The 16,837-nt window shown below is 44.9% G+C and overlaps 1 protein-coding gene across 1 annotated transcript in view; it reads left to right on the top strand.

Annotated features, from left to right (window-relative positions):
- The first annotated feature begins 7,832 nt into the window (after nt 1-7,832).
- Nucleotides 7,833-16,837, top strand: part of Tnfsf11 (TNF superfamily member 11) — a 29,602-nt gene continuing 20,597 nt past the window's right edge. The window contains exons 1-2 of the mRNA XM_021659136.2: nt 7,833-8,223; nt 15,735-15,902. Coding sequence (XP_021514811.1) covers nt 8,002-8,223; nt 15,735-15,902 — 390 coding nt within the window. The 5' untranslated portion in view covers nt 7,833-8,001. The remainder of the gene's footprint in view (nt 8,224-15,734; nt 15,903-16,837) is intronic.

Here is a 16,837-nt window from a genome sequence, read left to right as displayed (position 1 = left end):
AGCACGTTATCAACCTTGCTTGGACTGAGCCAGCCTCCAGGGTAAGACATTTTCACATGCTTATTATTTAGCATAGAATACATATCTTAAAATTATTAGTAGCATGTAAAGTTTATATAATGTATATGCATTCATGTATGTATGTATGTATTGTTACAATACTCAAGCTCATAAATCGGATGTAATTTGTTTCTAATGTAGCAAGTACAGCCACTGCCTGGTATCCAGACATGTTCCTGACCTTTATGTAAGCTGGTATAGTAGATGACTACATTCAGGGTATGCTTTCGATAGTCTTTAAATCATCTCTAAATTACTTGTAATATGACTTGAAATCTTGCTCATACAGCACTCACATAAGCTTTCATAAGTTCATCATTGTACTTGATACCGTAAGTATCAAGGTTTTTTTTTTTTTTTTTTTTTTAACTTTCTAGAACAGTTTCCAGTAACAATTGGTGGAAGGTATGAGTGAGAAACTCACGAATACAGAAGGCCAACTTACACATCACACCAAGTTCTATCAAGAAAAGAGGGACAAACTTGAGATATAGCTGGAGAGGCTAAGGAGCTGTGGTCAGGAATAGGCAGATTAATGATAAATAATGATGAACCCAGAAACAAGCAAAAATAGATCTTTCTTATCCTACAGGAGACAGATTGGTGCTTTCCACTAGTAAAGACCCTACTTTATAGGGCAAATTAGAACAATAATATAAGTAATATCTATTATCTATCTATCTATCTATCTATCTATCTATCTATCTATCTATCATCTGTCTAACATCTATTTTCTATGTATGTATGTATGTATCTATCTTTGATCTATTTATCTATCACCTATCTATTATCTATCTTTTTATCTATCATTTGTCTATTATCTATCATCTGAGTCTCTATCTATCATCTATTTATCTACTTACCTACCTATTATCTATCTATCATCTATTTATCAATCATCTATTTATCCATCTATCTAACTGCTCTACTCTAATCTAATCTAATTTAATCTAAACTAGTCTAGTCTAATGTAATGCAATGCAATGTAATGTAATCTAATCTAATCTTATCGCCCTAAAGCTGAGAGTCTTGAGAACAGGGTATAAAGTCAGATTGCCTGAGTGGGTGCAGTGTTGGCAAAGGGCTCTTCTTAACAGGGAGATTGGCGGGTGAAAGTCAGAAAGAATACATAAGGACAGAAACAGAAGTCAGAGGTTGGACTGAAGAGCTTTGAAGATGAAGAAGGGGCCTGTGAGCTGAGGAATGTAGGTGGAGGCTAGATGCTGAAATAAGCAAGGGAAGGGGCTTCTCCTCCAAAACAAACCAAATAAGCCCTACATAAACCCCCTGAAGAGACATTTCAGATGTTTGACCCCCCAGAGCTACAAGATACTATGTTTCTCCATTACTTTTAACTTACCAAATGTGTTCTATCTGTACTAAGAGATGAATACACACTCCTTGGCTTCAAGTGATAAAGAGACAAAGGTGTTGCCAGAGTCTGGACAGAACCAGAGCTGTGTGGGAGGAAGAGCTGGATGTGAGCTGTGGCCACAGAGCAGGTCCACAATGACTCGCGTCTTGGTGAGCCTGGGAGCTAGCATGAGAGAGAGTCAAGACCTCATTTTTCTTCCCCCTCTGCCTTTTGGATCTCTGTGTGTTTCTCATTGGCTAATATCAGCCTGCCCTATTGCAGCAGAGTCACTCAACACAGGCAATGGGGATTGCCTCCAAGACACAGAGAAGAGAAGCTCAGAGGACGCACGTTCAGAAGAAAGAAGAGCTGAGCAGATGAAGGACGAAAAGGAAAAAGCAATATTATTGAGTTATTTTAATTGTCCTCTTTTAGACTCAGTTTATACATAAAAGTATTGTATTATAATAAATCCTAATTCCTTTCCTAGAGTTTAGGGAAGCAGCATTTTCTTTTCTATTGCATCATAAACAAACAAATAAACAGATGAATACAAACACAGGCCATTATGGAATAAGCTTCATAGTGTGATCTCATTATTATTTGTAAACAAGCACATTACACTGACTGTCATCTGGAGTCATCCAGCAGACTTTCAGTTGTCAACAGAATTCTAAGTTCCATTCTTTTTAATAATGTCAGTAACCTGAAAATTAGCTGCTCTGACTCCAATTTCCTCCTGAGTTGCCAAACATGAAGATGGAAGCTCATCTTTGAAAGCATGTAACAAAAGCCTTCTCTAGAGAGACATGTTCCACTGGGATGCTCAGCAATAATGACTCTCACACTTAGAGATTGGAAAAGGAGTTATGAGAATATTAGTGAAGATCAGATGAACAATTCCAGTTTCCACACTACATATATTTCAGGAGAAACTAAAGTGGCAAGAAATAGAGGTGAGTTCTGGACTTTCTAGTCGGACACAATTAGCAGGGCAATCCTTGAAATGCAGCTAAAACACTATCTTTAAATGAAAGAAAGAGCTTGAGTAGAGAGGGGTATAGATAGAAAAGACCAGTGACCAAACATTTTAGGGATATTTTGTTTAAATTGTGCAGTTGGAGAACATTGAGGATCATAGTTTATTTCAATACCATCAACTTTAGACCATATAATACTCTTCCCAACAGTGTGGTGGATGCTGGTTCATTTTATGTGTGATCACAGTGGGACTTCAGGGTACCAGAATATATGGCTGCACACAGCTATAGATCTATGAGCGTGTTTCTGGAAGATTTCGTAAAGTGGACGACCCTCCCTGGAGTGGGTGCAGAACTCTTAGGAGCCAGCATAGATCAAAAAGGTGGAGGAAAGGCCAGTTCACCTTGTTGGTCATGTTTACTGGGAAACCAGCCTTCTCCAGTCTTTGGAAACACTCACTAGTTCTTAGATTTTCAGGTTGGAATCTATAAGTCTCTCTGCCTCTTAGGCCTTAGAACTATGTCGTTGGCTTCAAGGGCTGCTGTAGGAAATAAGTCAACAAAGGAAAATGAAAGAATAGATTCCACCTCAAAATGGCAAAAGCAGACTTTACTGGTCTGAAAGGTTGGCACCCCCACCAAACCCTGTGGCTCAGTAGCCAACAGTTCAGGAGAATATGCCAGGCCGGAGAATCAGTTTATACATGTGTGTATGTATGTATGTATGTACGAAGAGTGAGAGATGAGTCAAATTGCCTATCTTTGCATCTCCTGGCTCCAGGGTGTGTGAAGGTAGGTGGCTGCTTACTAGAGTTCCATTAGTGGCCAGTTTCTTCAAGCCTTAGGCTTGTTTTACGGCTCTGGTTTTGAAGTGGGGGATTTCCATTATTCCTGACCTTTTATATATAAATGACAGGGAGCATCGTTATCTGTCTGGTACTTGTGCTGTCGGAGGGGACGTTGTTTGGAAGCATTGTGGTCTGAGGTAGCTCCGAGGGAAGCACTGTTCCTGAAGGAGAGCAGGAATCTCTCTGTGGACTGTCATCCAGGAGGGCTCTGGAGACAGAAGATCATAAGAGACCTCCGAGCCTCCACGATCATTTCAATCAGTGCCTCATAATAGCAGCTTCTCCATCAACCTCAAAAAAAAAAAAAAAAAAAAAAACAAACTATTTATTTTTACTGCAAAGATAACATAGCCCAAGAATGAGATGAAAATAGATAAAAAAATTTATGAATGTGAAAAAAAATCTATGGGTGCTACATATAGACTATGGCTAGGAGAACATTTAAAATGGTAAGTTATGTGTGATCTTTTGAGTGACTTTGTCCTCTGTAGCATCAGCAAACCTTCCTGTCATCTTTTCTTTGATTTATGGTCTCACCCAATCCTCAGGGTCAGAAAAGCTGCCATCTTCTTGCCTTCCGTGGTTCTTGTGCTCACTTTAAGTTATGGCCACCACCAAATAACAATAACCGGCAGGACACACGCTGTCCAGATCAACTAAGTTAGGTCTTTGGAAATCCTATGATGCTGATAATCCTAGCTCCACGCCTGTCATGGCAACGGGTGTTCAGGAAGCTTGAGCGGACTGCCCTTGTTGGACGGGTAGGGAGAGGCCGAGCTACCTTCTGAAGCCGGACAAGCTATACCCAGTCAGTGCGTTTAACGTGGCATTTGAAGGCTTTTTCTTACATCACATGAACTTGTCAGCGTTTTTTGCTTTCTGCTCTTCCCCTGATGGCTGAGGCCATCCGCGAATTGTGTAAAAAGGAGAAAGCCGGCTGAGCATCAGCTTTCATCCCCCTCGCTACCCCTTGATTATGGGCACACCACCCCCAGCTACCTCACACTCCGCCACGCTTTCCCTGTCGTCACCTTTGGTGTTGTACTGGAAACAGTACACACATCCGAGCGCTCCCTCACCTTGGTCGCAGCAACTTTTCTTCAGAGCAAAGCTTCATAGGAAGTTCAGCATATAAAAGACAGAACCTGGCTGCTTCCAACCGCAGAAGGAATGCGAAAGATCAGCCTCTATCCTTGCGACTCTCTGGTGGTTCAAGAAGAGGCCCTGGTCAAGTCTGCCGTGTAGACGTGAAAGCAGCATAGAAAATGTTCCTGAAAGTGGGTCCCTCTACCAGCTAACTAGGAGAAGCAACCACTGGGGCTAAGGAGAATGACTGACAAGCCTAGAATGTGGAGATGGGTTAAAGAGCAATTCCCAACAGCGGCCCATCGCTTAGCCTTTCTCAACTTGAACTTCCTCCCTTGCTCATGACTCATTTCCTTTTCCTGGGTGACAGGTCCTTTTCTCTTACTTTATAATCCCCCAATTTTACTACCTTCAAAAACATCCTTTTGACAAAGTGTTTACCATATTTACTAAAACTAGTCTTGCTGTGAGTGGCTTTCCCAAAGGAAGTTTTCATCCAAGACAGTAGTTCTCAACCTTCTAATGCTGCAACCCTTTAATACATACAGTTCCTCATGCTGTGGTGACCCCCAACCATAAAATTACTGTGTTGCTACTTCATAACTGTAATTTTGCTACTGTTGTGAATTGTAATGTAAATATCTGATATGCGGGATAGCTGACATGTGATCCCCTCGCCCCCACCGAAGAGGTCACAACTCATAGATTGAGAGCCGCTGGTCTAAGAGAGCAATGCGTTTCTAAGGGTTGCCTTCACACCTTGACAGGATCACACCTATCTTTGCAGTATAGTACAGCTGTGTCCATGGTTTGATTTAGTTGCATGTTTGTTCAGTTTTTACTACGTCCACATTAACGCTGACAGACGAAATGATCCAGCCGTATCACAAAGGCTAGCAAAGGCCGCATGAAACCTGTACAGAGAAACAGAAGCCGTTTTTCCCTGAAGAATAATCTTGACTGAGGCTGTGAGATGGCTCACCAGTTATGAACACCTGTTGCTCTTAGGAGGACCTAGGCTCAGTTTCCAGGTCCCACGTGGCCGTTTGTCAGCACCTGTGACTCCATTTCCAGGGGATCTGATGCCCTCTCGTGACCTAGAGGCTTGCAAGTGCTATACATATACATGCAGGGGAAACCCCATGCACACAAAATAAAAGAAATACATCTAAAAACAGAAGAGTGTCCTTGACAGGCCAGGAAAACTTGTTGTTACAGCTTGACATTTGAGTGTAGGCTTTTAAGAGCTCTAGCCTATGGGCCAAACGAGAAGCGTGTATTCCGGCCCTTCTGCTGCAGAATGAGGTGGTTGTCTTGCAGAAGCACTGATTCCTGGGTAGCAAGCTGATCATGAGACAGGTAACCTTGGCTGTTCTGGAAAATGAGCAAGACGTGCTTACCGATGTAAGGAGAACAACTGGCGTCGCTTGGTCGCTAGTGATGCAGCTCAAGCCCTCAAGGAAAAGAACCTGGACCCTTGAGAAACTTCCGTCACAACGATCTACTTTCCCAGACGCTAAAGATTTTCGTGATTAAATAAAAAAGTGACAGAAATGATTTAGGGTTTTGTTATTGTGACAGCTAACAGGTCAACACTGAAAGCTCTGTGGAGCCCAGTGAATCAATACTTTCCAAATGACTGATACCTTGAGTCTGACGACGTCCCTGGGTGAGAGATTCGTTAAAAGGAGAAGAACAGTGGTATTGTAGATGAGTGGTAAAGCATTACTAACTCAGAGGCAGGTCACCATTGGTACACGGCCCCTATGGAAGAGTCCACGAGAGAACTCTGCTGAGAGAAACACACAACGAAAGGGTTACTTAGAAAGGTGGAAACGAGACACTCAACCAAAGACCATGAGAGGATAAAACCTAGAACCTCTGCTCAGATGTGACCCGTGATAGCTCAGTAATCAATTGGTTTCCCATAGTAAGGGGAACAAGGACTATTTCTAACAGGAACTCAATGACTGGCTCTTTGACCTTCCCACCTCCCAAGGGAGGAGCAGTACTGTTAGGCCACAGGGGAGGACTTTGCAGCCAGTCCTGAAAATACCTGACAAAAGGGAGTCAAATGAAAGGGGAGGAGGTCCTCCCCTATCAGTGGACTTGGAAAGGGGAAGGGAGGAGATGAGGGAGGGAGGGTGGGATTGGGGAGGGAATGAGGGATACAGCTGGGATACAGAATTAACAAAATGTAACTAATGAGAAAAGTAAAATTAAAAAAAAAAAAAAAAAAAAAAAAGAAAGGTGGAAACGCCGGGAGTTTTATAGGTGTTGTAGGGGGCAGCGCCTCACCTTTGAACTTGTATCAGATAATTTGAATACGTAGCAGAATTTGTAAGAGAGCTAATATTTCTCCCCAAGGAGCATAGTTCTGAATCAATACATTAAAAAAACAACAACTTTTAAATAATATATATTTTTAAATCCTCATTTATTCTAGTTGTGTGATACATAGCTTAAATCCCAGTATGGAGAAACAAAGGCAGAGGCAGAGACAGAGGCAAGTGGATCTCTAAGAGTTTGGGGTCAGCCTGGTCCATACAGCAAGCTCCAGGACAGTTAAGTTTACATAGAGAGAATTTGTCTCAAGCAAATAAGCAAACAAAAACAAAAATCCAACAAACAAAACAATAACAACAAAAATGCTTGTGTGTGTGTTTTTCTCTGTCTCTATATCTCTGTCTCTCTCTGTGTGTAGGTCAGAGGACATCTGGTTTTCTCTTTCCACAGTGAAGATTCTACAGGTCAAATTCAGGTCATCAAGATTTGCTGCAAACACCTTCACCCGCTGAGCCTTTTCATTGGCCCTCAGCATAAAGATTCCTTATGCGGCAAAGCTTCACTCTTCTCTTAGCTCCATTAACAGCTCTTTCCTGGCTGTCGGGTCTACACCTCCTGGGAAGCCAGCTTGCAGCTTTGCACCCCTTTACCCTTCCCTTTTGGTCTATTTTCCCTGCTCCCCTTCTCTCTCCATTCCCTCCCCGCTTCTCATTTCTTTCCTCTCTTATAGGAGTCTACAGGCTCATTGCAGCATCATTCAAAATCTGCCTCTTTTAAAGTTGCTTTTAAGATGAAGACAGACGGACTTGGGAGGGAGTTCTAGAATTTCCCCAAGTCCTCCCAATACCCAGGGAGGCTATATTTGGAGGCACAACTGAGGCCAAACCTCAGGATCTTTGAAGATGGTCTCAGCTAAAATGTTGAGAGTGGTGCGCAGGAAGGGGGCATCGGGGTTCACAGAAGCCAGCTCTTAAAATCTCACAGAGGAAACTGAGGCCCAGAGACGCAAACGCTCTGAGGATGGGCACGCGGAGGGAGCCAGGAACCACTGAACCCACCCACAGACTCCACCTCAGAGGGCCCCGATGGGGAGGGAGGAGGCCGGTTGGTGAGAATAAGGAAGAGGGGGAGGGCGAAGGAAAGGAAGGAGGGCTGAAGTGGGAGTGGAAGACGCAGCCTCCCCGGGGCTGATTGGCTCCTGAGGCTAGCCCTCTCCACGAGGTTTATAAGAGTTAGGGCTGCCCGGGGGTACCCTGCCCTCTCTCCCGCGCCCCGGGGAGCCGCTGCCAGGACCTCGGTGAATCGGGTCAGGGACCCGGCTGGCCGGGGAGCCTGTTCGGGTGGCGGGAGGCCGAGGAAGGAAGAGAGCGCGACCGCAGAGTCGGGTATGCGCCGGGCCAGCAGAGACTACGGCAAGTACCTGCGCGGCTCGGAGGAGATGGGCGGCGGCCCCGGCGCCCCACACGAGGGCCCGCTGCACCCCGCGCCCTCGGCCCCCGCCCCGCCGCCGCCCCCCGCGGCCCCCCGCTCCATGTTCCTGGCCCTCCTGGGGCTGGGGCTGGGCCAGGTGGTCTGCAGCGTGGCTCTGTTCCTGTACTTCCGAGCGCAGGTGAGTGGCCCGGTTCTCCCCCCCTGGGAAACTGAGTCTGGTCCCCAGACCGGGCTTCCTGGATCTTGCCTATCATGGAAGGGAAAGCGACCCTCCCAGGAAGGGAGCTCGGGAACCCCCCTCTCTCCCCGGCCACCCTCTCTGGCTCGTTCTCCCCGCGGCGCGGCGCGCGGAAGCCGAGCTCTTCTGGTTCTGGTGGAGGATGTTTGAATTTCCCCCCAGAAGCAGCATTGGCCGCTCCCTTCTTGTGCGAGTGATCGCCACGCTTTCTCCCCAACTTGCGTGTCTCACTTGGAGTTAAGGACCAACTTTCACCCGTTTTTAGGGAGAGTGGGTGCTTTTGCTGCTGCGCCTTCCGACGCCGCTTACTAACCTGTGACCGCCTCGCTTTTCCGGCACGCTGGGACCCCAGCGAGAGGATGTTAGTAGTCCTTGGAGCAGCTAGGGGATGACACTCTTGTCTCCAGATCAGCCGAGTGACAGCTCTACCAGAAATGCTAGGTCTCAGGGCTGGGGCTCTGCCGCTTGTCTTGTCTGGAGCTCAGGCTCCGAGGGGTGAAGGGACAGCCCCATTGTGCCTGCCTGTGAGGTGGGCGGAGGAAGGAAGGTGTGTGTGTGTGTGTGTGTGTGTGTGTGTGTGTGTGTGTTAGAACAGTACAGCCTGACTACATTCGAGCCAGTAACTAACCTTTGAAGAGAGGACTCTTTGAAGAGAGGAATCTTTCTGAATCTTTAGCTCCATGCTAAAAGACTCAGAACCGCGGGGAGATGGAGAGAGGAAGGGGTAAATTTGTAATATTATGCTTTCTGGTGGTTTGCGCTCTTGTGTTTTCTTGGAAATTGCAGTGCAGTTGGTTGGATTCATTCAAATACTCTTGTCCGGTGCTATGAACTCTTTCTCAGAGGAAGTGGGGGGCTGACTGTGCATATTTTTATGGGAAAAGAAAGTTGTGTTTGGACCTCGCTTGTTTCCAGAATCGAAGGTGATTACTGGACCAAACTGGATGCATAAAAACGTGTCATTGCTTGGATGGCATAGGTTTTCGACATGCGCCAAAGTCGTGAACTGTATTTTGGATCACAGGCTTTGTTAAGTATTCAGATTGACTGGTTTGCGTTTTACACCACTGCTGTGGTTACCCACTAATGCAAAAAAACAGAAAGACCATAAACCAACATTTCTGAAAACCAGGGTCTCCGTATTAATAATCACACTTGCTACCTGTAGAGATTTTCCTCCTCGGGCAAGGTTTGGGTGGTTTGCTTGCGATATTAATCACAAAAGTCATAGGAAAGTGAGTGCCAAACCAAACCTAACCTAACCGAACCAACCCAAACCAAACCTCCCTCATCTGGGTACAGAGGAATCAACGAAGAATGGCTTCTCCATTGTTTTCTGCCATCTGGCATCTTACTGCGTGTGTACAGAAAGCCTGCATAGTTATGACAATATTAAATGCTTAAAATCACCGTGTATGCAGACCCCATGTCTTTATGTGTGTGGTGCCGAGGGATAGAGCATGCTTCCCACAAAAGGCCATTATAATTCTTTGCGAAGAGGTTTTAGGTCTGAAGGTGCCATAGTTCCCAGTGTCTTCTTCTTCTTAATTCTTAGGGTCATAACATTTCCCAGCAGCAATTGTGAAGTGAACACTGAGCCTGGAAAGAACTGTGGTGTGTACATGCTTTAGTGGCTCCTAGTTTGCCAGGGACCTTGGGACTTGGCATGGCTGTGGAGGAAGGAGTCACCATCTGGGCTCTTGTCCAGCTTTCTTGAAGGAATTCTACAGTGGTAGGGTGGCCTGAGACTTCTGTCACCCTAATGTCGTGGTCACCTTCCATCACACAGTAGTGTCAATGGCACGAGAATTATAATGAAACAGCTCTTTCCCAAAGTAAACACGAGAGATAGCAGGCAAAGCCAGATAATTTTCCTTCGGAGAGTTTAGTGTCATCAGATTTCTGGGTATATATTTTTTTCCTTCTTTTTTCTTCCCTCTCTCTTTCCCTCCTTCTCCTCCCTCCCTTCATCCCTTCCTTCCTCCCCTCCTAGCTAGGGTCTCATGTAGCCCAGGCTGACCTCAAACTTGTCATGTAGCCAAGGATTTTACACCGCCAAGAGCTAGGTTTGCAGGCACGCACTGCTATGCCTGTTTGTTTGTGTGGTGTGGTGCTAGGGCTTGAACTCACAGAACTGTGTGTCTGTTAGGCAAACACTCCACCAAGCGTACCATATTTCTAGTACCTAGTCGCTACAAGGACTGAGTCTCTCAAAGACTTGCTTAAGACAATTCCAGCCATTATTCTGAACCCAGGTCTGAACTACAGTTTTAAAAGGCCATATGCAGCGATACAGGGAGATCAAAGTTCCGTATGCGGCGTAGTTTCTAGCTATCAGTGAATAATGGTTGAGGGAGAGTTTGGGTATACAAGGCCTCAACTAAATAAATTTTTCCTGAAACCACTCCTTCTTTTCACTTTCTTATCCATTCTGAAAACCTTCCTTTTGTACTTTCAGATATTAGTGTCAAATAATGAGTAGTTATTAGAAGTCGTATTAATTTTAAAAGTTCTGAGTGCATTTGAATGAGAGTGAAATAATCTACTATCCAAGAACACATTTACATTTTGAGATAAAGCAAGTCAGATTTATTATAGTTTAAAGATGGGGAACAGAGAATACACATTCTCTAAAGCAGGAGGTTTGGAAGTTCAAGGCCAGCCTGGATCAAAACAAACAAACAAAACCAAAATGGAAACCAAATCCTACTTGTGTTTAAATAATTAGCAAAGAAAGGGCTTCCTGGGAGTCTCAGATTGCCTGTGCCTACATTTTAAGAAGACCTAGATTCAGTGTAGATTTTCCCACCAGACCTGCCAAGAGGTTGGCATGTGGCTCGTTCTGGCTGCTTACTACACAGTATTCATATTTTGGTTTTCAAAGGAAAAAAAAAAGCTTTTCTAAAATGTTGCTTGTAAAGCTGTGTGTGTGTGTGTGGTATGTAGTTTGTGTGTTTGAATATGTGTGTGTTTGGTGTGGTGTGGTATGTGTACCTGTGGTGTGTGTGTGTGGTGTATCTGTGTGCGGTGTATGTGGTGTGAGGGGGAAGGGAAGGAGGGAGAAAAAAGTGAGAAGGAAGGGAGGGAGAGACAGAGTGAGAGAGAGAGAGAGAGAAACAGAGGGAGAGAGAGGAGAGAGAAAGGTAGTCATACTCAATCAAGTTTAGAGTTTAGGGAAAGTTAAGCCCTTCAGAGAGCTGGAGGGTTTTTGTTTGTTTGTTTTGCTTTGCTTTTAAACTTCCTTCTCACCTCCCTGTGTGCACATGGCCGCCTCTCTGGCTGCTTCTCACCCAGGACAGCAGCCACTACTGCAAATCTGATGTTGAGGTGGGCAGGGAGCTTGTTTGAAAAACCGATAAGGAAGCAGCCCAAATGTCAAGCATCCTGCCTCATTTAACCCTATGAATGATCAGTTTCAAGGAAGTTCTCTCTCTCTCTCTCTCTCTCTCTCTCTCTCTCTCTCTCTCTCTCACACACACACACACACACACATTTCATAGCCACAACATCTGATAGGTGCAAATTTTCAAAGTCCCCTGTGTGTGTATATATGTGTATCTGGTGTTGGGGATGGAGCCTAGGGCCTCCAGTATGGCAGACACTCTCCCAGCCCTGAATGTCCCTTTAAAATCAGATTAACTCAAGATGTTTGCAGGTACACATGTAGGCATGACTCAGTGTAACTGTGTGCTGTGCTCTTTGGTGCAATTGATGGGTTTTCCATGAAGACACAGACAGCTTGTCTATTCAGTGTCTGACCATGCTTCCCCTTCCCCTCAGCCCCCACAACATCTAACAGGTACCTGACATCCTTAATTGACTGAAAAGGCCTTTCAGATGATTCGCCAACCCTGTACATCTTCCCATTTCTAATTTATTATTATGCAAAAATGATTATCTGGTAGCTAAAATGGCACAGATTTTCAGGTGGGGAAATCCTTTACCTAGACTGCTGTGTACCCCAAAATACACTGCTGGGCAGGAGCTACGTGCATTCAGTTGCTCTGAGCGCTCTAAATTTCCCCAACCAACCTTACTTCCTGGCTTGTCCTCCATCCCCAGGCCACTCTCCCGCTTACCTGTGCTCTTGCTCTTGAGCCTCTCAAACCTCTTCCCTTCCTTTTTCCTGGGCACCGGGAAAGAGAAAACATATCGATTAGAGGTACAAAGCAGGTTTTCTAATTTGCCGTGCTTAAGGAAACAAATACGTGGACTGTTCAAAGTTAAATTTTGCTGCACAATCCTAATTTCTTTTGTTGCAATAGTTGGTGAGGTTTTAAGCACGAAGTTTCGGAAGATTCAACAATCGAATCTAACATAGGCATGTGATAAAATTGGCTGAGGGGTCCAAGTAAGAGCTGGTTACTGGCATTTTTTTGTTCTTAAGAGAGAAAGGCCAAAGTCTTTGCGCTCCATTTTTTATTTGTACCAAGCCAGGAGCTGTTATTAAGTGATGCAGTATTGTGATAATTAGTGAATCTTGGCAGAGGGGGGTTGGATCCATTTTAGTAACACAGTAGCTATACCTATTTGTATGTTTGACATGTTAAAGCATCACTTCTCAGAGTTTAATGCAGAGAAGATGACGTTGGCTCCCGTGGTAAGTCCATGCTGTGATTAGCAACATCCTGAGATTTGCTGGGGCCCCGCTGCTTCTGATCCCTTAATTTTTCTGTAGGATGCAAGGTTAACGACCTTTGTTTGGGGTCCCCAGGCATTTCCTAAAGCCACAAGGTCTCTTCAGCTCAGTTCTCGTCTGAGGCCGTTTCAGAACTCTGCTTTCCTGAGGTCAGAACCCAGGGGTCCTTCATATCAAGCGCCCAGATGTGTCTGTTTTGTAGGATACTTTTGACTTAAATGAGTCTTTTTAAAAGATACTTTTGAGCTTGGGTACAGTGGTACACAGCCTTAATCTCAGAACTAGGGAGGGAGACAGGCGGGTCTCTCTGTGAGTTCCAGGCCAATCTGGTTGACTAGGGAGTTCTAAGCCTGCGAAGGCTATATACAGTGAGACTATTTCTTGTCTTACACACACACACACACACAAAAAAAAAAAAACCAAAGTAAAAAAAGTAAAACAAAAAAAAAAAAGAGGAAGAGTGACAGCTGCCCTTCAATGTAAATCACATGCTCTGATTGGTACTAAGTATTCCAAAGAAACTACATGAAATAAATATACATTGCAACTAATTTTCTTTTATGGTAGGACCTCACCCATGTTTACACATTATCTTTATATATTTTAGTACTTTAAATATTTACTATTTATTTATTTGTGTGTGTGTGTATGTGTGTGTGTGTGTGTGTGTGTGTGTGTGTGTATGAGCATGCCACATGTGTGCAAGCCCTTTTGGAAACCAGATTGGGGGGTCAGATCTCTAGTAGCTGGAATTATAGGCCGCTCTAGTTGCCTGACTTCTGTGAACCAAACTTTGGTCCACTGGAAGAGCAACAAGTACATATGTTTGTATGCATGTATATACATACATATACACATATATGCATGTATATATGTGTGTGTGGAAATACAAGATATAAACAAATAAAAATAAATTTATTTTTATTTCATGTATATTGATGTTTTGTCTGCATGTATCAGTGTGAGGGTATTGGGTCCCCTGGAACAGGAGTTACAGATAGTTGTGAGCTGCCATGTGGGTGCTGGGAGTTGAACCCTGGTCCTTTGGAAGAGCAGCCAGTACTCTTAACAGCTGAGCAGTCTCCAGTCCCAGATCATCCTTATATTTGCATGAATAGAATACTAAAGCATGTAGTCTGTGAGTGCATGTTTGGAAAAAGGCTCTTTTTAAGAGTTTCTGGTATGGAGACAGTAGTTTTTTAGTTTTTAGGTTTTAGTTTTTAGTTTGGTAAATAAGGGCATTAACCTTTCTGATTGCTTTGATCTAATTAGATTGGGGAAGAGAGAAACAGTGCTATTTCTGACTAAAGCTTTGGTTGTTATAAACTTTGTGTTTGGTTTAGTTTTCATCACCTGATAAGTAGATACTCATGAAGTACTTTGTCTTTTGGAAGAGGACAAGTAAAGCTGTTTAAAAAAAATCTAACTCAGCTGGGTGGTGGTGGTGCATGGCTTTGATCCCCGCACCCAGGAGGCAGAGAAAGGAGATCTCTGAGTTCGAGGCCAGCTTGCTGTACAGAGTCTGGAACAGCCAGGGCTATGCAGAGAAACCTTGTCTTGAAAAATCAAACAAAACAAAACAACGAAAATAATCAAACTCCATTTTTTTATAATGGTGGTTGAAGATGCTGCAAGGCCTTGTGGGAGCTTGGGAGGTAGAAGACAGGCTTCTAGGCCAGTACGCTGAGAGATGCCTGGCTGAGCACCTGTTTTAAACCTAACTCCAGGGGGATGTTTGGGGTGAGACAGTGCTTATATTTTAGCATGTCCTAGCACTCTCCGGTATGGTCTGCACAAGTACCCTCCTCACCCTAGTGGGATTACATATTGTAGGATCCTGGTTGAGGAGTACTGGTTAAATAAATAGATATCCATCTGAAAGAGAAGTTACACTCCTGGCTTCTGGTTTTGTTTGAGCTGCAGGTGGATTTCTCACTCCCTTATTCCACCGATCAAAACACCCATGGATTAAGGGAAAAGGCCAAACGAAAATAGTAGCTGAAGATTATGTTAATTTTGCCTGATTTATTCAGGCTTCATGCTCTGGATCTCCAAGAGGGTGTCATCTCTCTGTGGTTTTGTTGAGTAGGCTGCGCGTGTCTTATTCTTCTTGTTTAAGAGATAGGGCCTTACACTGTAGTCCTAGCTGGCCTAGAGATCGCTAGGTAGCCCAGGCTATCCCCAGAGTCACACTAATTCCTCTGCTTTAGCTTCTCTAGTGCTTATATTATAACTGTGAACCATTGATCTAGCTTGGCGAGTCTTTTCTTACCTCCTTGCATCACATGTGACATCCTCGATACCTCTTCTGTCCACAAAGAAGTTCATTCCCTGTGCATTGAATTGCACACATACACTCCTGTTAAGAATCTATGACAGCGTGCATAGCGGGTGACTGTCAGCCACTCAGCAAAATGAATTCAAAGTGTGTTCAGGGCAAGGGAGCTGGATCAGCTGACAAAGTACTTGCCTCTCAAATCCTTGCCCCACAAATCCCCGAGATGGATGGGAAACAGAGACAGGAGGATCCTGAGGGCTTCCTGGCCAGCCAGTCTAGCTAATGGGTGAGCTCCAGGTCCAGTGAAAGACCTCGTCTCAAAAATTAAACTGGAGTGTGGTAGAGGAAGACATCCGACCTCAATCCCCAGCCTCCACATGTGCATATACAGGTGCTCACACCCACACACGCATACGTATACACACACACACACACACACACACACACACACACACACAGATGTTTATTGACTGGAGAGTAATTTTATTAATCATCAGCTACTGTAGCCACTTTAATATCCCTTTTCCCTCTTAGATGGATCCTAACAGGATATCAGAAGACAGCACCGACTGCATTTATAGAATCCTGAGACTCCGTGAAAACACAGGCTTACAGGACGCGGCTATGGACGGTGAAGACACGGAAGCCCTCCCGGACTCGTGCAGAAGGATGAAACAGGCCTTCCAAGGAGCCGTGCAAAAGGTAAGTCTGTACTGATGTTGCTAAGTCAAGGGCTCTTACTGACTCTACAGTAAGTGAGTGGTAAGACATAGGGAGTGCTGTTGACTCTGCTCTTTTGTTTCACTAAATTGTAAAGGAGCGGACGAGGCTGTCTTAAAGGGAATCCTCTTGGAGTTGGTGGCAGTCGGTGTCTTTCCCTCCTTTTTAGGAGGAGGGATTTGGAAGGATGTCTGGAAGGAGAACCAGGGGTGGCTGCAGTCAGGGTGCGATCACTTCGTTGGTTTGAATCCTTGGTCTAAAACTCGTGTTCAAGGTGCCCAGTACTGCCTGGGGGCTCTTTCCCCACCTGCTTCTGTATGATTCCCACCTGTGCACCTGTGGCCTGGGCTCCCACAGGTGTCATTGTCCCTTTGCTGTCAGGTGTGGTGACAGCGAGGCAGCCAGGAGCAGGAGGTGACGAGTGAGGTGGAAAGCATGTGTCTCTTTCTCATTTTGGGGGCGAGCCTGGCAGTGAGGGCTGAGAGTGGGGAGACGAGTGACTGCCATGTCAACAGCTGCAGCCGAGAAGCATGCCCGCCTGTCAGGTTTCCCAGAGCCACCTGGGAATTCTGCTGCCTCAGAACTAACGTACTTACTGACCCTGCCAATAGCTGGGTAGGATTCCGGCACTAAATGCTGCATGTCTGCAGTGAGCCCAGGCGCTCCCAGCTTCCCGTGTTGCTGCATCCTCTCAGAGTAGACCCTGGCGTTCTCAAAGCCGCTGGGCCTTGGACTTTTTAATACTTACTAAGTAGCTAGTACAATCCGTAGTTCCCCAGAGGGATAGCGGAGCTCTCAAGGTGAAAGTACAGGCCGAGAGATTAAGCTGTAACACTTTGAAGGCGAATATAGCGTTTTAAAGGTGAGGCTTGGAGTAGTTCTATTAGATTTAAAAATACCACGACTTTTCAGCTTAC

Source organism: Meriones unguiculatus, chromosome 9, assembly GCF_030254825.1.
Source record: "Meriones unguiculatus strain TT.TT164.6M chromosome 9, Bangor_MerUng_6.1, whole genome shotgun sequence".
NCBI classification, from domain to species: domain Eukaryota; kingdom Metazoa; phylum Chordata; class Mammalia; order Rodentia; family Muridae; genus Meriones; species Meriones unguiculatus.
Note: the sequence above shows the minus strand (reverse complement) of the source record. Positions and strands in the feature narration are given on the sequence as shown.